The following is a 23721-nucleotide window of genomic DNA, read 5'->3' as shown; positions in this document are numbered from 1 at the left end:
CATTCCTTTTAAAAGTTAGTAACAACATTTTTGACTTGCTTAATGTGACTTAAATCCCCATTTGAAATTAAATTTCTCTCTGCACTTTACATATTTAATGACTAAATGAGGCAGTGAAACGTAATGCATAATGCAGCGATTTTTCTTGGCACATGTAACCTCAAAAGTTTATAGGTTTCTTAAGAAAGCTGGAAACGTGATCTATCAGTCTGCTGCTGACTTTTACTGTTGAGAAAGAGGTTTATATCTTTAGGTTAATGTTTAGTAAGAATTAGATATATGTGAAGTATTCAGTGAGCTGACAGGAAGTCTCCGCAGTGAACCTGTTGGGAAATACCTTCTTCTGCCTCGTAAATTTAGCATGAGAAGATGAGCCGTTATGAAGGATGCAACCTCCAGGGTAGTTTGTCAGCTGCTGTGTTTGCGATTGTTTCTGAGGTAGTGGTTGGATGTCTCATTTTAATAAGATTTTTGCTTTATGAAGACAGATGCTGGGATATTTAAAGCTTGAACTAGTGACTGTGCACTTTCATGGATGCATGAAGGAGTTTTCATTGAGTTACTTCCTGTTTTGGTACTTCTATATTAAATGAATCTGGATGCATAGCATGGATTTTAAATGGGTTAATGCCTTACCAGCGTTTCACCAGAGTGTACGGTCTGTGAGAATATTTAACAAATATAGCAAGAAAAGTCATTCATGAGCATGCATACATTCTCTAATACCAATTACTTGGACATTTGTTCAGTGATTTCATGCTGTAAGAAAATGCATTGCACAATGATCAAGCCATCAGTCATTAGTACATCCGAATTACTCCTCTCCTATTGTAATAATGGTCTTATAAAGGCAGTTTTGTGGGAATTTTGCAGGATCGTTTATATGATTTGAACTTTTTTTAGGTGGAAAATGTCATCACTTTATCATTATTCAGTTCGACATATGCATTGAATTTCATCACATTTATTGTATGAATTTTCTGAATATAGCAAAAAAAGTTTTTGTGAAGTTAAGGTAACATCGACTCTTAACCACCAGCTTTTAATCAGTTTAGTACATTGAATTTAAATCTAAAACTGTGCGTCCATGAGTTGAGTCATGTTCAGGCACTTCAGAGATCACAGTGACCTTGACCTTTAACTGCTGGCATCTAATCTGTTCATTGCTGAGTCCAAGGCAGTTTTTGTGCCAAATCTGAAAGAAATCCCTCCATCCATCCCACTGAAAAAGCCCTACACCTTAGTACTGTGATACTACTAATATTACTGTTGATGGCGCCGCATGCAGACCTGTGACTGGCGTCTACGTCTGCCTCAAAATCCCATGTAGGGCACAGATTCTGGGAGTCTGGTTTGATCTTCTACTTAATCCCTGAGGCCTATATTAAGTGATTATCAGGAGGTGCAATGATAGGATTGTCCTGGGCTGGGTCCTGTTATTATGGATTACATCTGAGGTCAGTAGACAACTAAATAGAGCCAAGGTGGTAATGCCGCTCCTATGATTTCACTAGATGAAGGGTGTGGTGTGCTAAAGCTACCATATGCGTTTAAAATATTGTGCCTCCAAAAGGAAAATATAAGCACGGGTGCGTCCCCACTATATACTCTCCTGCAGCTGCATGTTGTGAATTTTAACCAGGCTGTTTTAAAATAGTTTAAAATTAGAAAACAAGTGAAAAAGTGGTGTGGGGAAAACTGCCAGGAGCCGCACACCTCTAGTTTTGAAATTTATTTTTCTCAGTGGGAAGTAGTGAAGGCAGAAGTGTTTTTGCGTTTTACTTGATGCTTGTGTTGCTGAACTTGGGGATGTGTTTGCTAAGAGTACATCAATCACAGTCTTGATCTGCATTGCATTGTTTTGCTCGTTCCATCACCACATGTATAAAAACCAATGATTTTCTCTTATAGTAACATCCACAGGAAGACTGTTATGTGGGTCACATAGTGTTGCTGTGTAAAGCATAGCACTCTGTAGTGGTTGAGCTAGTCGACAGTGAGTGACTCTTGAAGAGTAGGAGTATCTAACAAATCCAAACAAAGGATGTATTGAGACTTTGAGAGTGACATTCATAAACCATCCAAGGAACAAACAGATTATTTGTTTCAGGCACAGATAAAGTAAAAAAAAAAAAAAAAGCTGTCCATTGTTGCTGTTTATTGAACACCATCTTGTCCTCATTTACATCAACTCAAAGTAGGAGGAAACCTCCCATGCAAGCCACGTCGTCTTCTTCTATTATGGTTGCTTTCCGTTGGACTGCTCAGGGAGTCCATGGCAACTGTTTGTCCAGACATTCTCTGTGTTATTAAAAGCTCTGTGGTCACTGGATGAGTGCCATCTTAATTTAAACATACCCCTATGGCTCATTCCTGGGTCTTTTCCCATTCTGCACAACAAATCCATTGCTCATCAGTTTAACTGGAAACTTTGCTGATAGTGACGTGATTTTTAACTAGAAAGGACTAAGAGCAAAAGAACTCAGCTTTAGGGCTGTGGGATATGACCAAAATCTCATATACATATAGACATTTATCGTCCCGACAACGGTATCACAAAAATTTTACATTTTCTGTAAATTCTGTGAATCTCGGGCAGCTCGACTTGCGTGAAGTGTTTTCAGCTGTTGGAGTTTTCTTGAAAAAGGTGGCTAGCTACTGTTTTACATGTTGTGGCTCCAGAGGTCAGCTGGTATGGGTTTACAATTTTGTGGCAAATGGCTCATGCAGTGACTTAGTTTTTTATGTATTTTACAGGTTTGTCTTTAAAAAGGCTTTGCAGTTACTACTCTAAAAAGACTGAAAGCAATTTGAAGAGAGGCTGCCACTCCTGAGCTTTAATTCCTCAGCTGATAATATGGCTGTGGAGAAATCCACTGGGGAAGTGCGTGTGTGTCATAGGAATTTGTTAGGATTATACCTCTTCAAATTTCACACTCATCACAAATTGATGAGTTTCCAAATAAGCCTGTGCCTTTTATAGAGCCAACCTAGATGGCACTTCTGTCCTTAAGAAAGGCTAAAAATCATTATAATCTTCATACAAGCAGCTGTAGAAACAGTTACATACTGTTGAGGTGAAAAGACATATAAATTCATATGAGGTCAACTTCCAGTCCTAGTTCAAACAGACTAGCAATAAAGCTATGCTTATCTTGATGAACCTGTGCAAGTCTCCACTCCTCCAAGCACACCTGACTCAACCTGACACACCTAGGCAAGGGTTTTTTTTTATTGCCAGTGAGTAATCGTCTTAATTTTCCTCTGTCTGCAACAATCGAAGAAGAAGGCAGTTTCAGAAAAGACAGAGGTAAATGAGTAATGAGCAATCTTCACAGGAGTCCTTTTCCAGCACCTTTAATGAACCACTGTGTAACTGAGTCTCATGCTGTGGGATTCAGTATTTATTGGTGAAAGTCTTTATGATGGTTTGAATTTAAGAGTTTGGAAGAAGTGACTAGCACAACTTTGGAATCTGCAGTCACTTCTGTGAGGGCTAAGTCGTCATCTGTGACATTTGTGCTATTTTGAAAACTCAGGGTTATGGTAGGCGTTTTCACTTCTGATAACTTAGGCCCTGGAGGGTAAAGGATGTATGTTACCAAACAGGATGAATAAAGTAGCCTGAGACAATTGAATTGAGTTAGTCTAATACGGAGAAAATTGTAACCTTTCAGAATAGATCTACTGATTCTGGCATTGGGAGCGACAGGCTACCTGTGGAAAACAGGGGGTTTTAAAAACACCCCCGCATTTTCATAACTTTGGCCATGCCCGGCTTAATGATGACTGCTAGCTTAATTAATGTTTACATTTACTGAACTCTTACTCAGAGCCGGCTCCAGACTGATTGACAGTGTGCCGAAGAAGTTGTTCTTGTGCCTGCTTTTTGTTAAAACGGAGGCAATGACTTTAGTTCAGCAAAGTTTTCTGTTTTTTAATAGCTTATGCAGCAGGGAGGGATTATGTACCAGGTCAAGTCTAAATAATTGAAAAGGAACATGCTTGCAACAGGCTAAGACAGCTATAGTTAAAGCTATACTAAGAACCCTATATAATAATCACTATTTATCTCCTGTAGATAGCCAGTGTCTTTAGTGGTAGTATGTATTTTGGGCCATGTATTTTGGGAATATAGATGTAAGATGGAAGTGAACATTTTGATAGGGTAATATAGTTAATAATAACAAAAATTAAAATATTTTACTCCTTTCATTTAAAGTGGACTCTGTCACTGTATGCAGGCATTTACTAGTCTCGAAGTTACTCCTGACCATGCAAGTAAGAGTTAAACTTTCTTTAAACATAACGCCTTTTTTTGTGCATTGTCAATGTGTTAGAAAACCAAACCATAACCCAAAAGGAACTGTGATTGAAGAGTGTGTCTTTGGTGGCTTTGATGAAGATCTAGACAGGCCTTACCTTGAAAATCTACTCCAAGGAAGATGTGTCTCTGCTTGAAGTTAAATTGTGCAATGTACAAGTTAACCGAAGCAGTGTGTTGAGTCTACATGAGGCGCAGATGCTGATTGTATAATGTATGCATTGCCCTTTCTTGTTGGATAAAATATGCATTGCCCTTTCACTTGAAGCTGTTTGCAGCCTGTACTGTGAAAGGGTTCTTTGTGAAGGCAAATGAAACAGTTTGATGCATAATGACAAAGTCCTGTTCCATTAGCACAAAAAGTTGCCAGCGCTTCACTTCTTTTTCCATCATGATAAAATAAACAGGTCCTTAACCAGAATAAAAAGATCTACTCTTGTACGTGTTTATGCTCAGGATTTTGGCTTCTAGTTTAGTTTTAAAAGTGCAAACTGTTACCCTCTCACACCTTTAAAAAAAAAAAACTTTTTAAAGCCTATATGTTTGAGATAAAAGTTAGACTGCTAAGTGGCACATGATCCCAAATAGTCTTTGCTTGAGTGCTGTTACTCTGGAGATGGGACCAAGAATGTGCAGCGGGACAAAGTTGATTGTAGGTTACTAAATGAAAAACACACTTTCCCTCGTTAAAAGTATGTTGTTCTCTCAGTCCATTAAATCTTTTTAAAGAAACCTTGAGCTGCCTTGCGCACAGGACATGCTTCATTGTGTGTTTATTCATGTCACGCTAAGACTCGTGAATTAGATCTTTACTTTAGACCTTTTGATGTATTTTAGTTTTCACATTTTGAGGCTTTGTCTTTAAATAGTGGCCCCCAGGGTATACTTGGAAGTCCAGCACAGCACCAGTATTGCATTTGTTCAATTTGATAAAAAGTAATGGATTTCCTTGTATGGGTTTAGCTACTTTAAAGTCACAGATGCTGAACACAACCACTGTTCCAAAGATCAGTGTAAAGCATAAAGGACTATGAAAAGGAGCGATGTTTTGAAGCCGTTTGCATCCTCCCTGCAGACACGTGAACATTTTCAGCATCAGGCTTGCTGTGCTAAATTATTCAAATGCTCTTAGACTTTTTTAAGTTTTAGTAACTGTTTTAGGCATTTATAGCCAATTTGATTCTACCTGACAAGACTGACCATTGATATACTTGAGTTTAGGGAATTGGGGCTTACAACAGGACTTTAACGTTCTCAATAAAGTTTGTAAGGTCATTTTTTGGTCTGACAATTTGACTATTACATATAATTATAGCGCTGACTATCATTTTTGTATTGATTGCCAGCACAGAAATGAGAAATATATAACTGTAGGAGCTGCAGGCGTGAATCATCAGTCATTCTTTGAGGTGTAGTTACCAACACACAGATGCAGCCTTGCGAAGGGCGGCTGTTAAAAGGTATATGGATAGGAGGATGTGCTCATGTTTCACTCTAACAGCTATCCAAATAGGGCAGGGAGCCTTGTAGGAAAGGAAATAAAGGCTTGGTTCATGCAGTATTAGTACATTGTCTCTCTCAGATTTCCCATTATCACTGCAGAGTTGTTCCAAGCTAAAGATCCAGACATTTGGAAGGAAATGCAAGGAGACAGTGGCATAACTTTGTTGTTGTTAAAACCATAAGAAGGCACTGATTTTTCTTTTTAGGTTAGGTTATGTAAAATGAAAATATGGTCTCTTGGGAAACTAGTTGCTGTGATAGCATATACAATGATAATCTGGGTAGAAATAGATAAATTAGAGGTGGGAATCACCAAACATGCCACGATACGATATTATCACAATACTTAACGCACGATACGATATTATTGCAATTTTTTAAAATATTTTGCGATATTCAGATTCTGTACATAAAGGTAAACTTTATCAATATTCATTTTATCTAATATCAAAGTCTCGCACTCAGTCTTTCTCTCATTTCAGTCAGTTTTATTGTTGACAAACTGAACGGTTTGTATTACAGTCTAGTCCAACTTAACTGAATGCAACCATCTGGTACAATTATAGCTATTCTGCACTATGCAATTTATGAAAACTATGCAGCCCATTCAGCAACTGAAGAATTTGAAAGTAAATTAAAACAAAATATAATTTTACATTAAATAAAAAAGTTTTAAACTTAATTAAAATAAAACATGTCTTAAATTAAAATAAGTAAACTGTCATGTTTATTGCTGCCAAAAAAAAAGTTAAACACATTTGGACAGTGAAGGAATGTCAGGATTCTTGCTCAGAAAAAGGATCAACATGCTCTGAAGTCAGAGTCCACAAAAACTTTTTTTTGTAACAAAATATCGATTTCTGCTGTCCCTGTATCGATACATTATTAGCAAACAAAATATCACGATACTACACAGTATCGATTTTTTCCCCCACCCCTAAGATAAATACACCTCCACAGATGTAGATGTAGAGCCTCGTCATGTATAGAAATGAATGGAGATGGTGTCATTGTTATCAGAGGAACAGGCAGATAGCTAGTAGGTATAGTGGCTGATCCTAAATAATACTGTGATATTGAATCAAGGAATATTGCTCTGAGATCTTTTTGAAAGGCCTTTGAAATAACAATGTTCCCACTAACAATGAAAGCTTTGCATCATCTGCTACATCCCAAAAGCTATCTCAGCTGGAATTAATAGACATTTTTTTAAATGGGAAGAGAAAAATCAATTCAGTCACATATTGCAGATATATAACAAAAGTATCAAAAGATTTTCCCCATCTTAAACATGCAACTGAATGATTTTCATGTTTTCTTGATGATTTTTCTTTAGACAATGTTTTCTTTTTTTCTATTTTTACGTCTAAAGAAGTTCTGAAGTCATACCGCCTTCTATATAAAACCATATCCGTCTAACAAACTTCTCCTTAAGCCAGCCGTGGGCAGGAATTTTTCGATTTCTACAAGTAATTGCGCCTTCAGTGATGCATGAAGTAAAATGAATCAGTGCCTCAATAGGTTGTATTAGTTTGTCTGGTATGTTGAATGAGATAAAAAGCATATATATTTGTTATGTGATGATGTGACACCCTGATAAGCTGTGAGACCTTTCGCAATTATGATGACCGAGAAAATCTTTGTGAGTCATGTCTGCTTATAACAATGTTATGTAAATGTATTTTATGTGTGCAATTATTGGAAAGATTAGCATGTCAAAGTTTTAACCACAGTCGCTTATTTCTTATTGAATTTAACTATAAACTGCAAGAAGAGTTAGTATTATTATAGTATACACGATAAAATTGTGATAAAATAGTTTAGTAGGTAATAGGTTACATCTTACTATGCAGTAATAATAGAATAGGTTATTTTAGTAAACCACAACTATAAACTATAAGTCAAACTAAACTCTGACTTACAGAACTTTGACGTTTTTCATATTTCAGGCGTTTTTAGCATTAAGGCTTAGCATCCTTAAAACAGATCTTGACTACAGATGTCTGGGAACTTTGGGATGATCTGATATCAAGAGAAAGCTTAGTTTGGGACTCTTTTATTACTCTAGACCCAACAAGGAGGTAGTGGAATTTGAAGCATTTTGCCAGGACTGTGGAAAGAGAAGGGATGGTGGGGGTAGGGGGCACTGTGAAAGTTTATGTAAGCTTGGGAGCTCAAGGCCTGAGAAGGCTGAGGAATGTGGGGTAGAGGTGAGACAAATTAATGTATCTAGTTCAAAGCAAACCCCGACTTTTCAGCTGCAGAATGAACGAGGAAGTGGTTCCTGTTTGCTGTTCACAACAAACCTTTCAGGTCGTTGATGGTCAAATGCAAACTACAAGAGTCAGGTCAAACATGTGCGAAGAAATCAGCAGTTTCCAACAGCTTTTCCAAAGCTGATTACTCCCCTCTTCATTTAGCGGCTAACTCTGTCTTTTCAGAGAATTCTTATTGAATAGATTCATCGGGTATCTGCACAGGATGTTGATTTAGCAGTGATTTCGATACACAAAATACCCGCTGGTCTCGATAGCTGAAAGTCTTTTGGCTGTCTCAACACTCGACCACACTGCCACTGTGCTCAGATAGCTTTGAAGAACAAAGCCAGAGGGAAAAGAAAAGAGCAAGGGGAAAAAAAGCGGAAAGCAAATCTGGCAGAGGCTGTTGCACAGTCTGTTTTCTTTCTTGTGGCCCAAGGGCAGGTTTTACTTCTGCCTTACTGGGTATGTCAGGTATATGGAATGGGTGTGGCGACTAAATTCTTCAGATTCATTTTTCATGTGCTTTGTTTGAAGCTTTTCACCCAAGGCCATAGCAGATAACTTTCTTTATCTGGTGTTTCAGAAATTAAAGGTCAAGCCTAGTCAGTTTTCTTTTTAAATAAATACGAAGAAAAACTGTTTACTGTTGCAGTAACTGTAAAAGTGTGGCCTCTAACCCTTGCAGGATCCTCTTTAAAGTTTGTTTATCTTCTAAATATGATGTTAGATTGTGTTTGCTGGTAACTACAAGGTGGAGATCTGGGAGCAAAATGTATGACCCGGGTGAAAGTGGAATTGCTCTGTTACTTTTTTGTCTGCCACTTGTATAGATAGGCAATCACCCATGGGCATCTCTTTGGCTCAAGTACAAAAGATGGCTCATACTTTCCCAATTGTCTGTTCTTTTCTCTGCTGCTTTGTCTTTTGATGTTCATGTGCAAACATGACTACCTTTCCTCTGCCACACCTCCTCTCCTCACACCAACCTCTTTTTCATTCTACTCTTTAACATTTGCTTTGTAATGTTTTCCTTTCTATTACTGTCCTTAGCAGATGTCTAAAGCATGCATCCCACTATGCTTTGGCGTTTCTGCTCAGGATGCCTCACATAAATGTTCGCATTTCTTATTTATGGCAAACATTTGCAATTTCCTGCATGTTTTCTTCAAGTAGCGGTGCATTGACATTTCTGAGCTTTAGTGCTCTTATAAATTAGTCATTCATGGTATTTTAATAAATTATGTACTAATTTATTATAATCATTTTACATCTGTTTTTAGGGTATTGTTTAATTTTTCAAAAAGTTTCCCTCCTCTGTGGTGTCAGCTTTAAGTCATTATATATGCTACAATGGGCTCATCTACTTTGCATTCTAGATTTGCTGCCCAAAGTTGTCTTTGCCTGGATTCTCAGCTTTGGGAGCTACCTATTTTCCCTTGCCTGAATACCCCTTCTTATTACAAGCCTTAAGCTGAGAGAGCTGTAATGATGACTAATGACAAGAGAGGATCCCAGAAGGAAAAGGCAGGGAAGCTAAAGTAAAGCGGGGCGTGAGAATAAATTAGCTGTACACCCCCAAACTCCCCGCCCATGGTAAATTTGAGAGTTTTTGTGACAAGTCATTTTGGGTATTATCTCTATTTGGAGGTATCTTATATTACCCAAGGTAAGAAATATGTCTGCTCTCAGTAACACTTACTTCACCAGCACATTGTGTGTAAAGAAAGGCAACAGGAGCACAGAGAGAGCCTATTTAAACTACTTCATAGCGCTGGGTGATGTTTACTTTAAGTTATAATGTGTACATTGAAGGCTTTCAGTAGAAAGCAACATTAGTGTGGTGTTAGTGAGATGTGGGAGGGGATTGATGATCAAGGCTCTGGCCTCAACATCTTGATGGGCGACCGGCAACGACCAAACCGTTTGAACCTTTGAAATTTGCATTTATGATTATATGGAGGCTCCTTATCGGGACCACCAGGAAGTGTAGTCCAAAATGAGTAACCAACCTGATAATGATACAGCCATGATTCACTTTTATTAGCTTCATATAACTGAATCAGAGAAGAACTATAAATTCTCATTGACGTTATCAAGGTTATTGCAAATAATACAGAGACTTAAATAGCTGCTGGTATAAAGGTTTCCATTGTTTGAAAAACATTCTGATATTCTTTTGCCCTTCAAATATGGTGCTTGTTGATAATAATGGGAGTTCACATGTGCAAGATATCCAGATAATTTACTGTTGCAACATTATTGGCAGGCAGTGATTCATTCCCTGTGCTCCTTGTTTTGGATTTACGGTTCTTAAGAATGTTTGATGTTGATGAAGGAATAGAAAGGTGAAAAAATATCACAATGTAGCCTCAGGATGCATTTACATTCAGGCACTGACCTGATTTGTGTGACTAACCAAAGTGTCTGCTATTAAATGGAATTCACAATGTTTGGAGTAAAGTGATTTGTTTGATTATAAGCGAGTAATCTAAAAAGATGCATTATGCTCACAAAGAACTGCATTACAAAAAACTAATGGTGAAAACTAATGGAAAATAAATTGAAAGCAAAAGCAGTAAGAAAATGGAAAAATTAGTTACACAATCGTTATTTGTAAATGTGGTCATGTTGCACTCGAGAGTCCGGTCATATGTTGGTGTATTAAGCAGGTGTTGTCAAAGATGCATTTAGATCCAGTCTCTGAGGCCACTTTCGGAGGTGCTATTGGCCACGCATGGCCGCATTCTTCCAGGGGCATTATGTGTCCTGGGTCACACTTAGGACCACCTACTCACCTCCCTACCCTGATGTGCCCACCGCTGGCAAAAAAAAGTTGGATACCATTCATTGTATTAATTGCACAAGTAATTTTAAAGCACTCTTAAATGACTGTAGACTACCTGTGTGTTTTATTTTGTTCAGGTCGTGAGAATTATATGAACAGATTGAGTCGGTGTAGATTTAAATTTGAGGTTATTGTGGAAAAAAGGTCAGTTCTGTTAGCCTGCTCAGCTATGTGGGCCTCTGGCATATGGGGCTGGCAAACAGAAATAATGTGAGCTACGTGTTTAATTGCGTATAATCCTAGGAAGTCAGATCTCACAAGGAGTTGACATATTTACAGCTAACTACTTGAGATCGGATAACCCAGGACATATGTTAATGCCAGGTGGAAACAGGGTCCATAATCTGTATTTCTTTTCACCAGTAAACTAACACTTAGTCACAAGCACATGTCCTCTCCCCCAAACTGAGACACCTGCCCTTACTGAAAGGCTCACACAATAACTTATACTTTGTTACGGTACATACTGAGAACTTGTGAAGTCAGATGGGGATGAAAAGCTCTGAAGTATATTCACTCATTTAAATGTTGCTGCTAGCATTTTCAGCAAGAACTTTCACACTGCCACTCTGTTTCAGGCATGTTAACATATTAAAACACATGAGGATTTATTGAGTCAAGCAGTTCATTGTTCAAAACATAAGAGCTGCACTGTTTATGAAACCAGTGTCACGAAACTAGCTACATAGCATATACACTGTTAGCGTTTTCACAGTGCAGAATCTGTCGATCTGCCATTCTTCAATTAACAGTTGTAAACATGTATAACTCATACGTGTCTCAAAGCTCTTTTGTGTTTGCTCAGCTGAAGGTTACAGCCTCCACATGGCAATGAAATGTAAACAGGAGAGCGCTGACTGTTGTAAATATGCCATCCTGACATGTGTCAGGCAGAGTCCTTTCAATCAGCCCTTACATTTGGCTGTTCAGGGGCAGCTGGTGTTTACGCTCCTGTTCTGTTCATCACCCCAAATCGCTTTCAGAGATCACTGATAGCGCCGACAGTAATGTGAGATTCAGGGTCATGTGTTGCATATAAAAATGTTCTGCAACATAATGAAGACTTACCAGTTTATGTCTTTTTATTTTTGCAGGTATTATCCGAACGCAGGAACTGCTGGATCGTGAGACAACATCGCACTACTGGTTAACAGTCTACGCGATGGATCGCGGTGTGGTGCCCCTCTCTGCTTTTGTGGAGATCTACATTGAGGTGCAGGATGTCAACGACAACGCACCTCAAACCTCTGAGCCTGTCTACTACCCCTCTGTTATGGAGAACTCCGCTAAAGATGTGTCAATCATCCAGATCAACGCAGTCGATCCGGACGCCAAAGCCAGCGATAAACTCACCTACAAGATCACCAGCGGGAATCCCCAGGGTTTCTTTGCTATTAACACCAAGACAGGTAAGATTGCTTTTGCTGGGATAGAAATTCGAGCCACTACAGATTGCATTATTAGAGCAGGAGATCCCTGCTGTTGAGTCATGAGCTTATATTGTGTTTCAGAACAAATTATAACCCTGAATTACAGCTGCTAGCAGACTACTACAAGCGCATCAGCTCATAGGGTAAAAAATATAGACAGCAGCACTGTCTTACCTGGATTACAGTGAGATGATTTTCCTGTAAACGGTGGAGACCCTGAGTGATAAGTGATGAACAGGAAATAGCCTAAAACGCCACGTGCATTTTCCTCATCTAAACACGTCTGCTTTAAAGGCCAACTATAAATGTAGCAAACACGAAGCTCATACAAAGTATTAACTTATCTTTTGATTTTGAGACATACTGTGGTGTACTGCCGACAAGGTGGCGAGCTTCTGTGAGGTGTCCTGTTTCCTTTCTTGTGAAAAGGAAGAGCAGTGTGAACACACTCACCCAGAACAGGAGTGGGTTGAGCCTACTGGGGTTTTTCCACTCTAACACTCTAAAGTGTGTACTCATATGGCACTCTGGAAATGGTGTGATGATTAATATTTCATTGGGCTCTTTTAAAATTGCCCGAGCAGGCTATGTTTAGTTGAATAGCACAAAATATACTTGTAATAGGTGCAAAGTGAAGCTCATGTACAGACAGGGCTTTTCTCTAAATCTGCATTTTTATTGATATTAATCAGACTCTGAATTCAAACACTCAGAAAGTGCGATCTAGGTTTGTGCTAATATGTTGATGCTGCCTTTAAAAAATGTCAAATTAATCAAGTGACATCAGTGTAAAGTTTTAGCAATGAGATGGTTACTTCTGGATGTCTTGGAGAAAATGCTTTTTCTTTCTTGCTTAGTCTGCACACAAGTGTGCTATTGATCATTGCATGCTAATGATCATTAGACTGAAAGAGGAACGGATAGGGCAGCAGTTGCTCCAGTTTGTCCTCACTGACATGTGTGGTCTTGTTTCCCAAGGTAGCCACATCAACAAACTGGAGGTATTTTTGTTGGAAGTGGCAATGTGAGTTTTCTGACCAAATAAGGATTCATCATGTAGCGTGCCTCCCAAACAAGCCTCACAGCAATATGCCGGGCACTCCCCGCTGCACAGGAAGAGAATGAAAAAATAAATGATGCAACAAAAGGATAACTTACGAACATATGGTCAGTGTTTTGTCTGCATGCATGACAGAAATCAGCTTACACCCGCTGATAAAAAGTCTGGGACGGTGAAATAGAAGTGCTGGGAGGCTGAATATTTATCTTGCAACAAAGTCTAACACTGTTTTTATAGTAGATTTTAGGCAGTAGAGAATTTTTTTTGAAATCTGTTATGCCTTTGATATATTTTAACCTTTTGTCCAGCTATGGATGAGTGACCCATAATAATATAGCTGAAAAGAAGTGTTTACACAGAAGCAACTGATAATGTGGCATCGCTTTTTCTTGCAAGGCAGCATGTTTTATTTATTTATTTCTTCCTCACTGAAGATGACCTTTTACTTTCCCCGAAATAATTTCTTGATTCAAGCTTCGATATATTTTGGTTTCTGGATTTGTATAAATGCTCATGGTAAAACTTGCAGTGCATCACTTATTTAGCAGTTGAAAAAAGTCTTCTTAGCCCACATATCTGAACTAAATATTTCCTGCTCCGAGGATTACAGCGTGTTTATGAAGCTTATGGCCAAGTCCACTGTGGACACAACGTTTTTTACAGTATAATTTGCAGTATCATTTTGTGGTTCGTTCTTGTGACTGTCAGAAGAGCTCCTGAAGAAGAAAAAAATGGTTACACTGAAGCAAAAGGATGAGACCCGTTCATGCATATCAAAGCATGTTAAAACTTTTATCAGTGGGACACCAGAGCTCTGTGCGTCAGGTTCAACACAGAGTGGTTTGGACACGGAAAACCTTGAATCACTGCTCTGTGTCTCTGATTTACTTCGTCCTCTCTGTATTTGAAGATGGCAGCACTCAGTGGAAGTGGCGCGGTAGGTGGGCAGTGAGAACATGAGAAAACAGGGAGCCCAGTATAGCTGAGTACTAGAGAGGAAAGCCGTTTTCCCACATGAATCGGATTTTTGTGACATTGAGTTGCTTGTTCTCACATGTAGAAACAGGAGGCTGTCTGCATCAGGCGTGCTCTTGCTATTAGAAATCCTCCATGGTTTAGGCTGAGGTGGCACCCGGTCAGAGTCTGCAAGAGGCAGGACACGTGATGCACACTCAGTTGCCATGAATTCTCCCGAGAATTACCTGCACTATTTATACATTTATACATTATCCAGACATTGCACTAGGGAGCTTGTGATGTGAGGTCCTTTCTTTGTCCGGTTTAACTGATTTGGACATTTGCATTCTCACTTGCAACTGCTCCAAGTAATGTCAGAAAAGCTCAGAGCTGCAGTGCATGTGTGAAAATGACTTGACTCATATAGAGTGCAATTTTAAGTGAAAGACTAGAATAACCGGGCATTCTTTGTAGAAAACCTGGAGCTGTTTTATTTATTTATGCCTGTGGTATTAAACAAAGATCCAAAATAGCCTGATATCGCTCTATATTATCAACTCAGTATGACATTCTAACCGCATATTACAGGTTTTTGAAAATGTTTAAATTTATGCATGCACGTCTCTGTAATTACATGTTCTAAACTTGCATTGGAAGCATAGGCCCTGTCTTGGCACATCTACAAAGCTCTACAAAGGGAGGGAGAAAGGAAAAGACGTTAAGGCCTGTGTTTTTTGTGTGGGTTTCCAAACTTCATAGGCATGTGTTCCAAGCTAACTATCTAGCCTTCTATCATAGGCTAGGCCTTACGCTGCTTCCAAGCAGCCCTGTCGGATTCAAGCAAATATGATGGCCTCACTTGACGCCTTGTATGGCGTTGGTTGTCCTTTTTTCACACAGACCCACACTGGCTCAGCAAAGCTCAGGATGAAAGGCTTAGGTCTACTTTATTTCTGCCAAGTAAACAAGTCCTGCTGTTTTGGACAATCCCTGACTTTAGTTTGTCATTAAAGTGCAAGGCCAGCTCTTCTCTATAGCAGACAGTATTGCAGTCCCAACATCTGAAAGCTAAGAACTTAACCGCCTGACACAGGCTCACTTTTGAAAGGATTGAAAAAGAGAGAAAGGAGAAACGAGGCAGATCTGCATGGGGAGAAAATTGTGTCAGTCAGCTGGTTGTGAATTATGTCTTCTGTCTATGTCTAAATCAGTATGAGATCAGTGAATTTAAATAATGCCGTGCGGGTCTAAAATATTGAAAAGACGAACCAGCGCTCAGTTGTGTGGTGGCACAGATCTCATCCCTCCCACGGACATGACCACAGTTGTTCCAGGCTCTCCAGGCTTTATTTGGCAGCTAAGAAGAATTGAATTTCCAGGATGAAGACTGTGGGCTTGGAGTGCGCAGATCGCAGCAGAACATGAGACACATACGTGTGCGCACACATGTTGTTTGTGTAGAATTCCACTTAGTTGTATTACACAGTCAAGCTGTTTATTACGTGGTTGTACATCTAGAATCGTGATAGTTTGTCTACGTATACTGCACTTGAGACAGCCAGCCCACTTGCTGTCTACTTTTATTTTCTCTGCTCAAAGGATTTGTCAGTATTGTGAGCTAGTTCATCAGAGGTTGTTGACACGAGTTGCCCACCTATTCTGTGGGAGAGTAAGCAGCGTTCATTACCTGGTGAATCACTCTCTCTCTTCTCTGAAATGCTGCTGCTGTGCTCTGACTTAGTGGACTTTGAACGAGGGTCTTATGCCAGAACATGCATTTGTTAGAAAAGGGCAGCCAAGCAGAACTTGTAGTCAGAACACACACTGCATGCTCATAAACACACACACAGGAAGATTTACATGTCTAAGCAGAGGAAAGAGTGCCGGAGTAAAGATTGCTATGATAGCCATCTTATCTTGCTGAATGCTCATTACTCCACTTCCTGTTGTACCCATGCAGCCTTTCTTTGTGTAGCCTTGGTACTTTCTAACACTTCCTTAATTGCCCTAGTGTTGTCATCGACATTTTAGAGTAGATTATTATCGGTGTGTGCTAACAGATAGAAAGGCTGCTATCTTGATATTTCTGGTTAATGTTGTAATTTCGATTAGTTAACACAAAGATTTTCTGACTGGGAGCCGAAAAATAAATGCGATTAAGAGGCGAGGGGTGTGTGGGACATAGGAGTTTTAGCCTCAAACTAAGTGTGTGAGTGCAGACGGGTGGGAAGAGAGTCCCGGGGAGCAGGACTCTCACATGCCTTTGGGAGGCCTGCTTGGTAGGCACAGGGAGTGTGACAGAGAGCTGAAGCCAGCAGCCAGAGATCACGCGCTGCAAAAAGCTGACCGCATGAAAGAGCGCGCTGGAGAAAAAGGCAGCTTGCAGGCAGCCCTTAAAAATCCTTCCACGGGGTGACCGACAGAAGCTTTGTGAGTTTTACTGCTCTTGTTGACCAAAGACTGCCTTTGAGTCATCAGCTGCACTAAACAAATTGAAACCTTTAAAGAAAGTACACTGGTGTAAAGAAATGAACGAGATTTATGACACATGAAAAACAGAGAGCTTTGTAGTGAAAATGAAGGGAAAAAGTTTTAACCTTATGATTTTGTTTTCATAATCATTTGAAGTCAAAAAAATGAATATATATGAGATTTATGGTCATCACGCTTAAACTTCAATCTATGATAATGGCATCTTATGCCTTGATTATACTCCGTTGCGGACACGGACAGCTGGAGACCCGCTGGCCAAGTAGCGATTCCTGTTGTAATTCTTTGAAGTCCGCTTGAAGTCTGCTGCCTGGGGCACATGCATAGTTGGTGCATTGTAATGTAAATTCTCCATGGACAAGTCTGCACAGTCACAAAAAACAGGCAGGCACATGGATGTACACATGAACCCCTGCACTCACCGTCTGATGATGAAATTCACATCACTTGGACCTGAGTGGACTCGTGGATGCAGAAAGTAGAATTGAGGCTTAACAAAATTTGCCACCAGACGGTGGAAGCAACAGCTGACTGACAGCTAATATAATATGGCTATCTATGCATGACTGTTTTTACCCTTCATCCCAGTTGTTAAACCCCAATGAAGAGCGATACGCCCAGGTGAATTCTCATTATTGAAATTGTATTCAACAGTTCCAGCCCTTTTCTTCTTCTGAAGCTAGAAGCTCATTGCTAACAACTGAAAGATATACTATAGGTGATGCTTTGGCAAGCTTGGATGCCATGGACCCAGGGGATGAACTTAAAGGTCAGTCGCTGAGATTTGCTGCTGTGTATCACTCACTTTTTGTGGCACTCATGTCAACTTTCAATAACGCCTGCTCCGTTCAGGAGAGAAAACACACATGATGTTATCTATGGTTTACCAAAGGCCCAACCACTATCAGGGGAAGTGAGATAGGAAATGGTTACTTCCAACAACTTCCTGATTATTTCCTGCGATTCGAGGTCAAACAATTGTCACTGCTTTCAAAGGACAATATGAGAAACAAATTGTGAAAAAGGAGATTTTCCACCTAAAGTGTTTTGGTGAGCTAAGATTTAGATATTTAAAATAAATCCAATCTGGAACCTTTGTGGTATATCTCTGCTCTCACTGTGAAAGTCATTGTCTTTTTTTTGCAAATAGTATCAAATGCCATAACCTTGGATTTTCAGAGAAAACTGATTTGAAAATGAAATTGGAAGAAAATTGACTTTGTATGGAAATTTTTGTGAAAGTAGAGCAGAAATGGATGGATGAAAACACCCGAAGAGAACCGCGATTGACTCGGTGCAAAGTGAATAAACAAACTAATGAATGCCAGATGAGCAACCCCATGACCTAAATGCAAGAAAAAAAAAAAACATGTCGCTGTAAAATGAAGCACACGAACTATGACAACCACCCGTGTCATTAACACAGATCAGGTGACAGCTTTGATTTAATCTTTGAGTGTTTTGGGTTTGCAGAAAGCAGCTGAGTAGATAAAATGCTATTCCTGACATTACAGTGCATTGTTTTGGTTTGTTGAGTTTGCTTCATTTATATCACATATTTCTTAAGTTAACTGTATAGATGTGGAAGTAAACTTGTAAAAAGCTTAGACATGTGTTACCTCGGGAAGCTCCTGTCCTGTCATAAGGTGATGTGATATAGGACTGCTTTACTTTCTCCCTACATGCGTTCACTATCTCAGCTGTGATGTTAAACTGTAACAGCATCATCTTCACTGTTGGTGTGTTATCAGTGTTTTTGTTCAGAAAAACTGAACCTGGTCAGGCTGAATCTGGCTATACTTTATATTCGAACATGTTCTGCTGAACACAGTGTGCGTGTGTCTGTTGTTTGGTCGTAAATGTGAATAAAATGGTCGAGCTGTTAAGTCCTGTACTGCTAGCATCACCTTTATCCTGCTGCCGTCCTCTTTCCTCCTGTGACCTGTGTTTTCTATGCCGAAAACAGTCTTAAGAATCTTTTCATGACAGCAACCTCAGATGCTTCCTTTACTTTAAAAGCATTCCTCCAAAGGCAGGGAAAAAATATTTGCCGGTGAGGTTTACCTCAGCCAGTTTGCTTTACAGGTTAAGTCATTGTGATTGGTGGCTACCGGCCCGAGCGGTTACCTGTATGTGTTCTGCCTTGCAGATCTAATTCCTATTAGCCTGAACATTGATTATGTCTATACATTTCACAATTGACCTGTCTTGGCTTCTCTGTTGCATCCACATCCTTGACAAGAATTTGGAAACCTTAACCGCCAAATTTTACACAATGTGTTTTCAGATTAGAACTACGCCCTGCTGCTAATAGGCGCTGAGAAATCTCAATCCACACCCTCTTAATCAATTTGACTAAATTAAACAAAGCTCTTATGTTTGTGTCAGTGTGCTTTCATTAGCTTACGTGGCTTCTCTTGGTTGTATTTGTTAAATTCTGTGTCTGGTGAGGAGATTTGTTGAACTATAGCTGCTTTTATGGAGCATGCCTCGAGAAGAGAATTTTCAGGATATCTTATTCGGCAGCATTTTCCAGACTTTTCTATTAAAAGTGAACAAGGAGTTCCTGTTTTGATGTAACCTTCCTTTATAAACTCACAGTCTGGTTTTGGTTTTTAGTATCGGTGTACCAGAGTTTTCTGTCACGGGCTGCATGGCAGACCGCGGGGATGAGGAAAGTAGGACCCAAAATGCAGGACTCTTCACTGCAAACAGTGTGTTTATTTACAGTGCAAAAACAGACAATAAATCCACATGCTCTCCCTTCACTCCTGTGTCGTGTCTTCTCTGAAAAGTCCGTGTCTTTGTGCTCTCCGCTCCCGTGTCTCAGCACTCCCCGTGCTGGCTGCTGTCTGGCGCTCCACACTTCTCCTGGGGAAACAACAGAAGCAGCCGTCAGGACACTTTACAACTGTGGGCATACACACACTAACTTAACCGAGGTGAAGACTAACGTGGAGTCTCACGCAATGATCCCGCGTCGGTGGAGGCTTCACCACACCATTAAGTAGCTTCCTCCGCCAACGCTGATCCGCTGCAGGTGTGTGGCACCCTCCTTGGGCGTGGCCCGTCATCCACAGGCCTGACGGTGCCTGTAGCCCGGCCTCCTGGTTACAGCCACAACCACGCACACACATACACACACTTCCCTATACATAGACACGTGGAAAAAAAACCCAGACAGCGAAACAGTGCACACCCATACACCAAATAATAATAATAATGATAGTAATAATAATAACAACAACAACAGTCCACACTGCTCACGGACCCCGAATCCGACCCCGAGTTTTTTTAAAAGTACTGATTGCCACATGAGTAGTGGAAACAGATGTGAAGTTTTAGGCTTAAATGACACACACTTAAATCTTAATGAAGTTGAGAATATTGATACGCTTGTCTGGGTTCTTACATAGAGTTTATAGATAACAAATAATGCAGTCTCTGTTTGTTTTCTTCACAAGAGAAAAATTGTAAGCATTTAATTGAGGAAGCAGGCAGCTCGCAAGTTTTTTTTTTCCATCTCTTCATATCCAGATATGAAAAGATTTTTTTGGGGTGTGGGTGGTAGGGGTAACAGATCAATCTTCTTAACAACTTCTTAACAACAACTTCTGGAGTGTATTTCTGTCACGCAAGAGAAACTAGTGCAACCCTAAATGAAAGAAAAACACGGTACACACACCAACAGTGAGCTAAAATGAAATAAGTGAGCATAAATTAGGCAAACAGCACACAATGTTTTGTTTTTAAAATTACTTTTTTTCCCCTTTGCTTTGTTGGAAAGATGAGGGTCTCGTTAGGGAGGCAGCCACTGTGATGGTAAGGGAAACGCTAATGTGCTAGATGCCTTATGTGCACAAACGAAATTAGTAATGGCAGCAGGGGCGTACATGCCTCATTGGCACACTGTCAGTCAGACATCGACAAACAAAAGGAGACCAAAATCATAACAACAAAAAGTTTATTAATAGAACTTCTAGGCGTTTGTGACACGGCGGTGTCATATTACGCTCTTACCCTTTTTTATCCTTGGCTAGCTCTTTTTTTTCTCTTCTTTCAGCCAGAGCTCAGCGTCAGTTCATCAGTGATACTAAATGTCTCCAGCCACTGCAGACACCCAGCACATTCCTGATTGTCTGGAGTCACGGCTAAATGGATGTCACATAAATATGTGTGTCACTCTCAAGACTGCTAATCTCAACAGCAATTAACCACCCTAACAATGCCCTGGACTCCTTTACTCCCTTCAGGCCACCATTTTGGAGCAGTGGTTGTAGAGCTCAAGGCCATGGTTGAGAGTGCCACTGCTGCCTTTCTGTTGTTTTTCTACCCCTCTCAAAACAGCATGGCTATAATTACTGTCGGCCCAGCTCAGCCCACGCCTGAGGATGGCTTTTCTGTGTGTAAGTGTGTATGAGAGTGTGTGTGTGTTGTGACAAAGGCTGCGGGTTGAACGTGCAGACGTCGTTGGTCAGCTCTGGCTTACTAACTAATCATTTTACAGTTCTTTAACATTTAAGTAGTGACAGAGTGGAGGTTTGTGGAGGTAAGGCCTGCATACAGGGACCACTCCTGGCATGTGTGTACCCCGGTAGGAGGATTGCAAACAGGTTGAGATTTACTGAACATTCAAAGTTTTTAGGGGGAAAAAGTTAGAATTATTTTCTGCAAGTGATATCAGCAGCAGAGTATTAGAGTGGGCGGCAAGTCCCTCGGTCAGAGATCTGTCGGCACGCTGGCAGCATGTCAGACATAAATGGAACAGAAGCAAACAAAAGCTTTTTAAACCACAACACAACTTGCATCAAACAGCTTTTCTCGTCCGCACCAGATGCTACATATTTTTCACATTTAATGTTTGATTCCGCTCTCAGACCTCAGAAAGAGCGCTGGTTTCACGCTCCATCAAAATTCTAAAATACTTAGACCTTAAACATTTGAGAAAGACCTGAAGTTTTTGGCTTAACCCAAAGCTTCGAGTCTGTCCACTTCATCGATTTACCAGATTTGTCTGGTATTGTGACACGGGAAAGTGGTTTCTAAACTGGTCCAGTGAACCGTGGAAGGATGAACAATTAGCCATTTAGCTTCCCGGGCGGGGCTAGCATTGTTGTTGAGCTGTTTTCAAGCTGTGTGCTAGAACTAAGGAGGAGTAATACAATAGAAGAAGACAAAGTAAAAGAAACAATGCTGACTGTATGCACCAACGGCACTGTAGTTTGGTTTCTGTGCTTTGCTTTGCTTTGCTCTTAAACCCTGCTTCGCCAGCTCCTCTGCATGGCTACACATTATCGACTTAAAGTTAGATATAGCTAGTCCACTGTGATCGATCAGGAAAACCAAACACCCTCACACACAGAAATCTGTTACATTTAAGACCAAGTATTGACAGCTCAGGAAACTCGAGATGAGCTTGTAGTTTAAACACTTTCATTAAGATGCATTGCCCTGAAACCGCCTGAATTCACTGATTACTCCATCAGCATTAAAAGTAAAGCATCTGCTTTGAGAGCAAATAGTTTCTTTGAAGTCATTTTACTGAAGAAAAAAAATGTAAAAGCATCTTTTCAATGTGACAGTTTTCTGATTTGCCTTTTGTTGACACTAAATTGAATGACTTTGAATTTGTGGCTCACACTGAGGTCTGAAAAACACGAGCATTTAATCAATTAACTGAAAAAAAGATTGAATGTTAATAAAAATAATCATTAGGTAAAATCCTACGCACCAGAAAATCTTTGAAAAAGGGCACGAGGTCATACTAAATGATTAAGGGGATTTGTTTACTGTGTGAAAAGGCTTTTTCAATGCAACCTGCTACTGAATGTGTCACCCTGCAGTTTCAGCTTAGTTCAGAAAAGATTGACATTACAGATCATATAAGTTCTTTGTTTTATGTTGAGGTCGACAGAGTCTTTACCACGTGAACCATTTTAGCTCATTTTTTAAACAAAACTTCCATCCCCTCTTATTTTTTCAAAGCAGATTTGGCAGTGCTGCCGGAAAAAAAGGAAGGGATTATAATAGAACAAAAATATGCACCATTTTTGAAAATGCGCTCGTACAAAAAAGGAAACCAGCAACGGTGCTAAATTTGTGCCATTAAGTTATCATCTCGTGTGCCCGCTGCTTCTGAGTCGATGTTTGTGAGACGGTAGCTCTGGACGGTCTCTACAAAGCAGGACTGAAACTCGGAGCGGGATTGGGATGAAGGCCAGGTCCTTGTTCTTTTCATTGTATTTGGTTTTGCTTTGTTTGTTGCGGCACCGACACATACGTTTACATCACAGGCTGGATTTTTTTGATACCTTGCTCTGGTTCGATCAGGCAGCTGATTTGCAGAGAAATTATAACTCACACATCCAGACGTAATGTGGTTAATGATGCCATCTGTATTCAGCGGTACAATACATACTTAGAGAGAATAGTTACCTAACTCAAGCACGCAGGGGAGCTTAAAAACATTACCATCCATCATCTCCGGCCTCGCCGAAGCACATGAATAATTAGTCAGCGTGGCCTGCTTTGATGATAATAATCTTACAGCATGCAAACCCATCTAACCCATGCTGATTCTGTGCTCTTTTGCAGAAGTCATGCAAGAGTAATCCCAGCAGCTCATATAAATTTACCAAACTTAATTTGTTTTGTCAGTGCTAGTGATGTCATATCTTACACTGGTGAGCAGGGGGGGGGTTAAGAGAGGTGTTAATTTAGAGCCCTCATTCATATGTGCATGTTCAAGATTTTGCTTTAAAGTAAAATCTAAATTGGTTGCCCATTAATATGTATCCACGTGAGGTAAGCAGAGCGAAATATGGGTTGCAGCTTGAGGAAAGGTGTTATTG

General features: G+C 40.0%; 1 protein-coding gene and 1 long non-coding RNA gene across 2 annotated transcripts in view; one reads left to right on the top strand and one right to left on the bottom strand.

The window, feature by feature from the left end:
- Nucleotides 1–23721, top strand: part of fat1a (FAT atypical cadherin 1a) — a 76001-nt gene that overhangs the window by 5459 nt on the left and 46821 nt on the right. Inside the window, exon 3 of the mRNA XM_040023765.1 lies at nucleotides 12028–12342. Within this exon, the coding sequence (XP_039879699.1) occupies nucleotides 12028–12342 (315 nt within the window). The remainder of the gene's footprint in view (nucleotides 1–12027; nucleotides 12343–23721) is intronic.
- On the bottom strand, nucleotides 1293–22935 carry LOC120728700. Its single transcript, XR_005694770.1, has 4 exons — nucleotides 22830–22935; nucleotides 11881–11884; nucleotides 11703–11712; nucleotides 1293–1303 (listed from the first exon to the last, which is right to left on the bottom strand). It is a non-coding gene; the product is annotated as an uncharacterized LOC120728700 (long non-coding RNA).

This window comes from Simochromis diagramma, unplaced genomic scaffold, assembly GCF_900408965.1.
Source record: "Simochromis diagramma unplaced genomic scaffold, fSimDia1.1 OVJJ01000302.1, whole genome shotgun sequence".
NCBI lineage: Eukaryota > Metazoa > Chordata > Actinopteri > Cichliformes > Cichlidae > Simochromis > Simochromis diagramma.
This window is presented reverse-complemented; position numbering and strand designations above follow the sequence as displayed.